At 45.5% G+C, this 12,047-nt stretch overlaps 2 protein-coding genes across 4 annotated transcripts in view; one reads left to right on the top strand and one right to left on the bottom strand.

Moving 5' to 3' along the window:
* EDEM2 (ER degradation enhancing alpha-mannosidase like protein 2) overlaps positions 1-7,449 on the bottom strand; it is a 45,663-nt gene extending 38,214 nt beyond the window's left edge. Inside the window, 1 exon segment of the mRNA XM_036826925.1 lies at positions 7,431-7,449. The gene's annotated coding sequence lies outside the window, so the exon portion shown is untranslated.
* PROCR (protein C receptor) lies at positions 4,824-9,290 on the top strand. 3 transcript variants are annotated; one of them, XM_036826928.1, is made up of 5 exons: positions 4,824-4,950; positions 5,071-5,221; positions 7,420-7,671; positions 8,065-8,343; positions 8,696-9,108. In XM_036826928.1, the coding sequence occupies exons 2-5, from the start codon at positions 5,143-5,145 to the stop codon at positions 8,713-8,715; spliced, it is 630 nt and encodes a 209-aa protein (XP_036682823.1). In that variant the 5' UTR covers positions 4,824-4,950; positions 5,071-5,142; the 3' UTR covers positions 8,716-9,108. The 3 variants fall into 3 exon arrangements, with proteins under 3 accessions (XP_036682823.1, XP_036682822.1, XP_036682821.1); XM_036826927.1 differs by having other exon boundaries at positions 8,597-9,108; XM_036826926.1 differs by lacking the exon at positions 4,824-4,950 and having other exon boundaries at positions 4,992-5,221; positions 8,597-9,290.
* The last annotated feature ends 2,757 nt before the right edge of the window (positions 9,291-12,047 follow it).

Genomic DNA, 12,047 nt, shown 5'->3' with positions numbered 1-12,047 from the left:
CCTGATTGCCACGGCTAGGACTTCCAAAACTATGCTGAATAATAGTGGTGAGAGTGGACATCTTTGTCTTGTTCCTAATCTTAGAGGAAATGCTTTCAGTTTTTCACCATTGAGAATGATGTTTGCTGTGGGTTTGTCGTATATGGCCTTTATTATGTTGAGGTAGAAGAAAACTAATCTTGACCTCTATTTCCCACCATACACCTAAAGGTGAAAGACAAAAGTATAAAGCTTTTGAAAATAAATAGGAGAATATCTTCGTGATCCCAGAGTAGGGAAGGATTTCTCGAACAAGGCACAAATAGCATGAACTAACAGAAAAGACGATAAAGTTGACCATCTTAAAATTAGGAATTTCTGTTTATCTAAAGATAAGATAAAGAAAGTGAAAAGATAACATTTGTGTGCTCTGTGTTCAGGAAACCAGAAGGAGCAGGTTTGGCTGAGACTGGAATACGTGGAAAGATAAGGCTGGAAAGATAAGCAGGTACCAAGCCAGGAATGCCAGGCTCCCACCACTTGCTAGGCAGGCAGGAGCTGGAATCATCCTACTTTAGGGGCTTCTTTTCGTGTTTCCTAAGTTGGGGTGTGTGAGTGTGTACAGGGGGAAATCTTGAGGAAGATTCATATTTATTCCTTTGCCTCTCCTTCAGGAAATCCTACTTAATGTCTGCCCTCCATTCTTCCTGTTGCAGTTCTGTTTGCTGCCCCCAAAGCCAAGTTCCTTTCTTATCTCTCCCACCTACTGAATACGTACTGTGTTCTGGCACTTTGTATGAGTCATCTCATTTACTCTTTTAGGATGGCCTGATAGTTAAGAAAACATATTTGGGATACAACTCACTTGGATTTGAGATCTGTCTTTACTAGTTGGGTGTCTTCCAGCAGGTCAAGTCACTGTTCTATGCCTCTGTGTCCTCAACTGTAAAACGGGAGTAATGGCTATGTCTTCCTACTTTTCATAGGGCACTAGTGAGAATAAAACACAAGTACTCTGCTGACTTAATACCATGCTTAGCACATTGTAAGCTCTCAATACATGTTATTGTTATTATTTCACATCCTAAGGGGGAGGTGATCTCTGAAGGGACCACACTCTGCTGTTATCTGTTGTTATCTGAGTTGGGCCTGGTTGCTTCAACTGCCTCTCTTCAGTAGCTAACAGGGAGGGAGAGGCCTGGTCCTGTGAAGTCCCGCAGGGCCCTCTGCCAGTCCCCAGCTCAGCCCAGCTCCTACAGCCCTGGCAGGGCCTCTCCTCACCTACTGGGGCTGCACCGGCACTGACCCCTGCTCAGCTTCCTGTCTCCCTTATCTACCCCCAACACGTGCGCTCTGCAGTGGGAAATGCTACCACTTGCTTCCTTTACTCAACAGGACCCTCATTCTTTAGGCCGCAGTCAAATCCCAGCAGCTGGCCCTGTGCCCACTCTGCTCACTGGTTTTCTGCCCCTCAGCCACCCAGGCCAGATGCAGCAGAGGCTCTGCCTCCAACCCTCACCCCTGGCTTTAGAAAGGGAATGGGGACGCCCCTTAAGCTGCCCCCACTTACCAGCTTCCCCAGCCCCAATACTCTTCTTTGTTCTCCCTGTACCCAACCCCATACATCCATCCTCTTTGAGTTCCAATCTCTGCTCTGAACTTCTCAACTCTGTGACCTTGGGCAAGTTAATTACACTTTCTGTCCTTTAATTATCCAATCTGTCACATGGAGACAAGATAGCCTGGTGCTATCTGCCCCAGAGGAAGCCATAAAGGTCTAGCACTTAGTATAAATTTTTGGCACATTTTATATTATACATAACATAAATATTCAAGCATGTTGGAAGTATGTGTTCAAAAATATACTGATGGAGAGTTAACTCCTCAAATTTTTGAGATACTATGTGGTGGTTAAATTCACAAACTTTGGCATCAGAGAGATGTGGGTTCAGATTATAGCTTTTGCTATATGACCTTAGGTAAGTCACTTACCCTCTCAAAGCCCCAGTTTCTTTATTAGTAAAATGATGTTAATGAAACCCACCTGGTAGGGCTGGCATATGAATAATGTGAGATTATTTGTGTAAAGAGATTATTTGTGTAATAATAATAAAAGATTATTTGTGTAAAGAGCTTAACACTGTTCCTAGCCACGATAAATGTTACCTATAATAATTGTTGTCTCTGCTATTTAATTTTCAGGGCACTGGTGTGTGAGGAGGGTACTTGGGAAATAGCTGTTGCTGCTGCCACTTCTGTCCATGACAGATCTTAGCTTGGTGGGAAAGATCTCTCTGTAATTAGCTCTGTGCATATTGGTGTGGATCCACTTTAACCCCAGTGACCCAGGCCCTATCTGCTTAGATCAAAGACTCACAGCCCTCAATTCCAAATTGGTTCAATCATATGCTTTATTACCCTCCATCCCAAAGTACCCTTCTAAGCCCCCAAGGGAGAAAAAAGGCAAAGCAAAAATGCACAAACTCACTAGGAATCAGATAAAGCAAAGTAAAACCAAAACAAAGTGCCATTTTACACCCAACCATCTGACGTCAATGGCTAGCAAGGAGGTAGAGCTAGGGAACTCTCACGCACTGCTGGGGTATAAATTGGCCCAACCTTTTTGTAAATCAGTTTGGCAATATCTAGAAAAATTGAAGGTATGCATATACCCTATGACTCAGCAATGCTACTCTCAGGTTTGCACCTACAAAAACTCTCCCACCCATGCACAAAAAAATGTTTATAAGAACATTCATACCAGCACTGTTTATAACAGCAAAAACCTGGAAAAAAGACTGTAATGTCTAACAACAGGAGAATGGATAAATAAATTGTGATATAGTCATAAGATGGCATATTACAGAGCAGTGGAAATTAATGGACCTACACAGGGCCACATGAATGAATCATTAATATGTCAGGTAAAAAAAGCAAACTGCAGAGAAATATGAGCACGTCAATACTATTTCTATAAAGCTCAACTTATGCAAAATACCACTATATATTACTTAAGGATATATGCATATGTTGTGTAAGTATACAGAAATGTAAGGATATAAAAAATAGCAAATTCTGACTAGTGGTTACTTTGGTGGTGGGGCACGGGGGAGAGAGATGCAGTTGGGTAGGAGTACAGAGGGGGCTGCAATTATATTGGTAATATTTTATTTCTTATGCTGAGTAGTGGGGGCTTGTATGTTTGTAATAAAATTCAAGCGTGAATTAATTCTTCAAATATGAATTATTTCATAATATTTTTTTACAAAAGGCAAGACAATATAATTGGCAGTGATTTAAGTCCTTTTGCTTTTCCTGAGTCCCAGTCCAGGAAAACAAGGCCCCCATTCTTCTTCTAACTAGACCACTTTGACGAGCTGGAAAAAACTTTGTTATTTCTATGCTGGTTTATAACAACTGAGAGGTGAGTATGGACGCTCTTGCATATTTTCAGCTCAGAGACTGGGAGTCTAGTATGTGCCTAGGGTTTGCCCCAGTTCTACTACGACATCTACTCTCCCTCCAAGAAACAGTATATAAAATAAAAAGTTAAAGTCCCCCCTCAGCCCTTTATCTAATCCCATTCCCCAGAGGTAATCTCTACTGACGGTACCCTTCCAGGCATTTTCCCTACGCATATATAAATACATAGATACACACATAAAGTTTTTTTTAATATAAGAATGGAATTAAATATGGATTACTTGAACAGAAGTAAAAATTTTAAACTAAAAATAGATGGAATTTTACTATATGTATCGTTTACTATATAAATCGTTCTGCAGTTCCTTTTTTCATTTATCAGTGTCTCATGTCAACACATCAGTTCATAATGTGTCTTCTACCACAATCTGTTACTTAAACTTCTATTTTTAATTCAACAAGAGACATATGATCACATTCTAGATGCAAAATTTTCAAACAATACAGATAGAGTGATAAAATCCTTCACAAAATAGAGTGAGAAAGCCTTTCACAAGATTGTCACCCCTAACGCATACACCACACACACACACACTTAATCTCAGGCTCCTCCCTGGAGATGAACCACTGTTATATTTGATGTACATCTTTCCAGATTCCTTTACACCCATAAAGAAATAGGTTGTTTAGTTGTTGTGTGCGTGGCTGACACATAAATGGTTCTAAACTGTACATAATGTTCTGTAACTTACTCTTGGTGATTTATGCATATAATCACTATCTCACTGAGTCATCCATTAGCTGATATTTATTATTTATTATGCTATTATTTATGATGTGCACTGTTCCAGGCACAGTAGCAAATAAGATGGACAGCCTCTATCCTCATGGAGCTTACATTCTGATGGGACATTCAGACAATAAACATGTAAATGAATAAGTAAAATCATTTCAGGTAGTGCTAAGTAATATGATGAAAACAGAGTAGGCATTGGGCAGAAAGGGTTTTTTTAACAACTGCATAGTATCCCACAGTATAGATTAACATAGTTTGGGAGAGTGACTTTCAAATTTTTCTACTTGCTTCCTAGAGTAAGAAATAAATTTTACACTGCTACCCAATATCCACCATAGAAATATACACACACAGAACCAACACACTCACATACACAATTGAACAAATATTTCATGAAATAATGTTTACCCTTATTAAGGGTGATGCACTGAAAATTTTTATACTGTTCTATGTCATTCTTTTATTTTTTTTTTAATTCCTTACATCTCTCTGGGCCTCAGTTTCCCCATCAGGAACATGCTGATCTCAACATCCCAGAATCTGCTCTAAGTTGATGCCCCACCCCCTGACTCAGCAAAGGCAGGACTTCTCTCTGGCCCTTCTCCCCCTTTTCCGCTCCCTGTTCCTCAGAAGTGGCCCAGGGAAAAGGGAAAAGGGAAAAGGCAGGTCTCTGCAGGCAGGAGAGTGTGATTCAGGGCAGGGCAGAGGGAGGGAAAGAGAGAGGCCCGCCCTCTAGTAGGAAATGAGACCGGGTAAGAATAATACTTTATAAGCCTGCCGACCTCTTTCTCCTCCCATGCCCGGGCCACCTTCCAGCCTCCTCCGTCCAGTCTCCTCCCCTCCCAGAGAGTCCTCACTTCTTTTTCCCCTAGGCTGCAGTCAGCCGGAGGCCCCAGCGTGCCAGAGCCAAGAGCCCAGGTGGGGTCGAGAACCTCAGCTACAGGATGTTGACAACACTGCTGTCCCTGCTGCCACTACTGCTCCTGCCCCGCTGGGCCCTCTGCAGCCAGGAAGCCTCAGATGGTGAGTCGAGGGCACATCTCGTGCCCTGGGGTGGTTCTGGAGACTCTCAGCCTGTCTGGGTACACAGGCAAGACCAGAGGGGAGCTTATCCCACAGTGTCTGTGTCTGCAGCCGGCTGGATCTCTCCAGGGGGCAGGCAGGTCCTGGGGACTGGTTCGTGTCCCAAAGCCAAGGTGAGGAAGCATAGTTCAGCCCCTGGGAAGGGGGAGATGCAGGAGGCTAGGGGGAAACAAGACTGGAAAAATGGGAAAGGGGCTTGTAGAAAGGGTGAGAGAATTAGCCGTGGGGAGAGAGGAAAGATGGGGCGAAGTCTAGAGAGGGAGGTCTGAGGGTGATGGTGGATGGAGGTGAGTTTAGGGAAGATGGGAAGAGACTTAGGGATGAGACGAGAGATGGAAGGGATGAGAGACACTGGGAGAACTGACGGGAGACTTGGGGAAAGACTGGGGCTGAGATCTGTGAGGCAGAAGAGGAGACTAGAGAAGGTGGAGGAAGACTGGGGGCAGCTGGTGAGGGGAAACCCAGGGGAGAGACAAGCTGTGGTTGATGGGAGAACTTGTGAAGGATCAGGCTGCCACAGTGGCTCCATTTAAGCAGGGAAGGGGAGTTACTGCCTTGCACCGTAATTGCACAGGGGCCTCGTCTCCCCTCTCCCACAGCCTCTGTAGCTTCAGTCTCCCCCTCAGAGAGGGAGCAAATAATAACCAGTATTCAGTCAGTGCTCACTATGCTTAATACGTGTATTGACTCATTTCACTCCCACAAAATCTTTACAAGATGGGTGATATTATTATCTCCATTTTACAAAGGAGGAGACTGGTCACAAAGCAGTTAAGAACCTTGTCTGGGGGTGACCCACACAGAAATACTTGTTCACATCTGCAGACACAGAGCACAACTTCTCAGATGCAAACGTGGACGAGACACATGCCCCCATGGAGATTTACAACGCCAGACGCATTCCCCCTCAGACATTCTCTGGGCACCAACTCCATGCCAGGCCCTTAGTGGGTGTAGGAGGCAGAGATAACCAGACATGATTCCATAGCCTAGAGGAATGGAAGCCTGTGTGTTTGGAGCCAGTTATGCAGAATCCAGGATCGCGGAAACTGACCCACTGCGTCTGGGAGGGTAAAGAGGAGAAGCATTAGGAAAACTTCTTCAAGGAGAGGGCAACAGAGCTGGGTCTTAAAGCATAAACAGAAGTTTGCCAGGAGGCACAGCAACCCCGGCATGCTATTCACATGTCACCTGAAAGGTGGCATGATGGACTCCAAGTACTCTGAGGTACTATCTAAGCACAGGGAAGAGGCCAAAAAAGGCAGGCGGGGCCCAGTCTCCGGCAGCCTTGAATGTCAGGCTAAAGACTTTGGACTTGATTCTGTGGACAGATATCCTATGGGGAGACAGTATAGTTGAGTGGCTAAGAGTGCTGAGCTCAGACTGCCTGCTAACCTTGACTCTGCTATGCCACTTTCACCTGTTTTCCACATGGACTGGGGTTAATAATAGTAGCTACTACATCAAGTTAATGGAAGGAAGGCACAAATAAGATAATGATGCATGTAAAGTACAGTGCCCAGGTCATAATAAGCACTTAATGGCTATTACTATTGTTGTTGTTGATAGGGGACTGTGTCCCTGGAGGATTTTTAGGCAGAAGGACATAATCTTATTTCTAGGCCAGGTGGAGGGCAGATTAGAAGGGGTGAGACTGAAAGATGAGTGGAGGGGGATGAGGAAGGAAGTTACTACTCCAGGACAGATGAGAACCACTGAGGCCTGAAGTGGGACAGTGGCAGAGGAGATAGAGAACAGGAGATGGAATTGGGACTTCATTGTAGGTCAGGATTTGTTAACCAACCGGAAATGGGGGTGTGGGGAGGAAGGGGTGAGAGAGAGAAAGCAGACCAGAGTGGCTCTTCCACTGACCGTCTGGATTATCCTGGGGCAAGTGGCTCCTGCACCTCTAGCCTCAGTTTCCTCATCTGTAAAAACAAAGATAATAACCCCTGTCCTGCCTTCCTGGCAGGGTTCCTGAGAGCGTCAAATGGAAGGAAGGGTGGGAGGGCACTTTATGGTTTAGGAAGGGCCGAGAAGGTGGGCGGCCGACCTCTGGGTGGGGGGTTATTATCTCGGGTTACACGCCGACCCCTCCCACGCCGGCCTGGGCCCGACGCGCTGACTCCTGCCCCCAGGCCCGCGGTACCTCCACATGATCCAGGTCTCCTACTTCCGCAACCCCTCTCAAGTGTGGCACCGGGGCAACGCGACGCTGGGGGGAGTCCTGACGCACGTTCTGGAAGGCCCGGGCAACAACGTCTCGATCCAACAGCTGCAGCCCTTGCAGGAGCCCGAGAGCTGGGCTCTCACAAAGAACAGCCTGAATCGCTACCTGCAGGAGTTCCTGGGCCTGGTGCAGGTGGTGCACCACGAGCGGGGCGTGGCCTGTGAGTGACGCACGCAGGGGCGGGGGCTGGCGAGAGTGGGCCCTTGAGGTGGGGGGCGTGGCCTATGGGCGGGACATAACTGGGGGCCGGGTCTGTGGAAGAACCGGGCGGGGCCAAGTTCTGGGATGGGTGTCCTCGCCGGGCGTGGTCTTTTTGCCTTTACTGATTGCTGGGTGGGAGATTGAGGCTGGAGAAGAGTGGGTGTCCTAGCTGACGTACTGTACTGTCCGTCAGGCCCTCTTCCTGCTGGCATGACCTCGGGGTAGTCCCTGTTAAAGAGGCCCTGTCCCTGATCCACCCTGCACCCTGAAAGCTCACTTCCCCGTGGCGGACATGCCCCGACACCTGACACCCTTCCACATAGCCCCCTGACCCTGAATCCCACATCTACAGTTCCTCTGACCATTCGCTGCTTCCTGGGATGTGAGCTGCCTCCTGAGGGCTTGAAAGCCCGTGTCTTCTTCGAAGTGGCTGTGAATGGGAGCTGCTTTATGAATTTCCAACCGAAGACAGCCTCATGGACAGCAGGGCCTCAGGCACCTTCCAGTGTGGTCACCTACGCCCTGGAGCAGCTCAACAAGTACAATCGTACTCGGTACGAACTGCGGGAATTTCTGCAGGTCACCTGTGTGCAGTACGTGCAGAAACACATCACCGGGAACAACTCGAAAGGTATGGTGGGATCGGGGAGGGTCCTGTGTGTTGGGTGGTTCCAGGCAAATGCGTGGACCTGAAGGATGGATACCTTGAGCAACAGGAGGCCCAAGGCTGGCGGTTTGGGACAGACTACACACACCTTACGTAAATTAGTGAACTAGCCCTCCCCGCCCCCCTTCCTTTGGGGAAGGGATTCCTTGGGGTTTGACTCAAACCATGGACTCCTTGGGGGTATGCTCTTCAAGCTAACTCTCCGCATGTTCTGCAGGAAGCCAAATAGGCCGCTCCTACACTTCGCTGGTCCTGGGCATCCTGGTGGGCTGTTTCATCATCACTGGAGTGGCTGTAGGCATCTTCTTGTACACAGGTGGACGGCGGCGGTGTTAATTACTCTCCAGACCTCTCTGGAAAAGAGCTAGACTGATGGGGGCTGGCAAAGGAAGATCTCAGCTCACTGCAAAACTGTACAGTTTCTCTATCTGGGACATTATACTCCAGAAGATTTAGAGTGGCAGCTCATTTCTTCTCCAAGATCCGCCCACCAAGAGTTTGAGGGAGGGGAGGGGAGGAGCCTAGGTAGACAGGGTAGTTGGTTTGCTAAGAACCTAAGAACTGGCACCTTTGCTGAATTGGTCTGAGAAGTGAATGCTTATCTATATTTGTGGAAAACAGATGATGGAGTTGGGGCAACAGAGGTGGTCTGTGGCCCACCCATCTTGCAAAGACAGAATCACCTGAGGCGTTCAAAACACATAACCAAATAAAACAAGTCATCCACAACCCAAACAACCAACATTCAGTGCTTCCGGGTATGTTAGACTTGGGAAGGGACACTGGTATTATACAATAGAGGTAGAAATAACCAGAGAAATGATGGAAGTGTGCAATCGAAGTAATATGGGAGCAAGGAATTATTAATTAATCAATTAATAATAACATTAATAAAATTCCTTGCTTATGTATACACCATTATTACTTCCTCTACTTTGCAAAACTTTGGGGAAAGTAGCCTATACCCTTTGCTTCTGCTTCCTCCCCTCCCACTCTCTCTTCAACCCACTGCAATCTGACTTCTCTGTAAACTGCTCTAAGATCATCAATGACCTCTAATTGTGAAACCTGCATCTTCCATGATATCTGCAACATTTCACTTTATGGACTAGGACTCTCTTTTTACCCCAACTTCTGAGATAGCATACTTCTCATCTTTAAAAACTGTTCTGGCTGCTCAGTCAATCCCTTTGCCTATGTCGTCTTCCCCAATTCACCTTTGAAATATTGACTTCCTTAGAATTCCTTTTTTTGGCTCCTTTTGTTCCCCTTTAAACTGTACCCTTTCTGGTGACCTACTAACTTCCATGACTTCAAATACTGTCTCTATGTGGTGGTTTCCATGGGGAAACAATGTCATGGTGTCTTTGAGAGCATGTGTTTTGTCATAAGACAGGCTCGAGTTTTACCTCTATGAGCCAGGCATTTAACTTCTTCAAGTCTTAGTTTCTTCATAAACAAAAGGTATAATAAAATATACAAAAAGGGTATAATAAAAACAATACCTATCTCATAGAGGCATTATGAGTATTAAATGAGATAATATATATAAGGTAATATATATATACTCAATAAATATAGTCCTTGCTGCTGACCTCCAGACCCCCCCATTTGCCTTGCTTCTTGAAAATCATCTGTACCTTAATATTTTGCAGACATTTCAGAGTCAACATGTTCAAAATGAAATTCCATATCTGTCTCCCCAAACCTGGTCTCCCTCTTCTGTTTACTCTCAGTTAAACAGAATTACCATCAAATCATATCAATGTAGAGACCTCACTGTTAACCTTTATTTACTCCCTTTATTTACTCTGACCCACTGTATTTCTGATGAGCTGTGTTCATTCCAGAGCTCCTCACCAGGTTGGCTGGGTCTCTGTTGGATCTACACTACAGTCTGATTTCTTCCTCTATTCAATCCTGCTTCCTCCCCCTAGTTAATATCTTGCACCTCAAACCCTGTCTTGGCATCTGCTTCCAGAAGGCCCAACCTGTGATTGACAATCTCTCTCTCTGTCTCCAAATTGAGAAAGTCTATCAATCTTTTGACTGGACCATGGCAATAGCTCTTCCTCATTTTTCTCCTGGTCTCTAATTTCTCTAATCCTCTACATGGCAATAAAAATATATAGTTCTGAGCATGTCATTGTTCTGTTTTTCAAATTTCCCATATTTATTGAGCTAAATTCAGAATCTGCAAAATGACTGCCAAGGCCTTGTAAAATCTGGCCCCAACTTACTTTTCAAATTTTTTTCCCTACCACTTCTCTTCACCCAACTGTGCTTTAGATTTACCAATTTTAAAAGCATATTTTTAAATGACAGAAGTAATACAACAACAGTAGCAACACAGAGGTTTACAAAGAGAAAAGTGAAAGACTCCTGCTTTCCCCTTCTCCCCAAAACCTTACCTCAAAGGTATGCCAAGATTCTTAGTTGCAAGCAATAGAAATCAATTCTGCCAACTTAAGGGGGAAATAAATATATCGGAAGGCTATCAAGTAATCCTCAGAGTTTGGGGGAAGGCCAGCTAATCAAGCTCAGAAAATAGAACCAGGGATGACAAAGTCACAGCACAGGAATGGTCTAGGTAAGGATACCACAGCTGAAACCACTACCTTCATCACCACTGCATGGTGCCATCTTAAATGAATACTACCCTGTCCCTTGTGTCTTACACTATTTGTTCAAGATTCAAGGTCCTGGTGGAAGCATTCAAATGGCCAGACCTATATCATGTTGCCTTTGCCATAGTTATAAGGAGGTGGTGGGGAGGGAAACTTTAAGTATCTTTGGCTTCTTTGAATTCAAACCCATGCCTTCATGTTCTAGAATTTATGCTTTTTCTAGTCTTTCTAAAACTAAGGGAATCAGAGGAATCTGAGGGGGAAGGGGTGGGATTTGTGGATGGGTAAGATATGACCATGCACAGATAGGAAACATAGATAGAATAGCTTAAATAATGGCTTAGAGTTAGAAAAAAGCAGAGTAAATTTTAGGAAGGATAACCAGCCCAGTGGGACTGGAGAATAGAGAAGAATGGTGGAAAATGAGACTGGAAAGCAGGCTGGGGTTTCATTGTACTGGACCTCTAAAGCCTGGTGAAAGAGTGTGTTTTTTAGGTGGTAAAAACCTGGGGAATTATCAAAGCTGGTTGGATAGAAAACTGGTGAAGTCTCCTTTCCCCTTTCAGCTGCATTGTGTTTTTCTTTTGGCTGTGCCCTGCTGCATGTGGGATCTTATTTCCCTGACCAGGGATGGAACTGCGCCCCCTGCAGTGGAAGTGCGGAGTCTTAACCACTGGACCACCAGGGAAGTCCTCAGCTACTTTGTAAAAAAGGGGCTTCAGATAGACTGAGACCCATCGACCCCAAGCTTAAGGACCTGGCCTTGACACTGTTCAGATCAAGACTAGACTAGGCCTGGGACTTCCCTGGTGGCGCAGTGGTTAAGACTCCGTGCTCCCAATGCATGGGGCTCGGGTTCAATCCCTGGTCAGAGAACTAGATCCCACACGCATGACACAACTAAGAGTTCGCATGCCACAACTAAGGAGCCAGCAAGCCGCAACTAAGGAGCCCACAAGCTACAACTAAGGAGCCCGCCTGCTGCAACTAAACCCGGCGCAACCAAATAAATAAATAAATAAATAAATTTTTAAAAAAGTC

The sequence above is a fragment of the Balaenoptera musculus genome, chromosome 15 (assembly GCF_009873245.2).
Source record: "Balaenoptera musculus isolate JJ_BM4_2016_0621 chromosome 15, mBalMus1.pri.v3, whole genome shotgun sequence".
In the NCBI taxonomy this organism is placed as follows: domain Eukaryota; kingdom Metazoa; phylum Chordata; class Mammalia; order Artiodactyla; family Balaenopteridae; genus Balaenoptera; species Balaenoptera musculus.
This window is presented reverse-complemented; position numbering and strand designations above follow the sequence as displayed.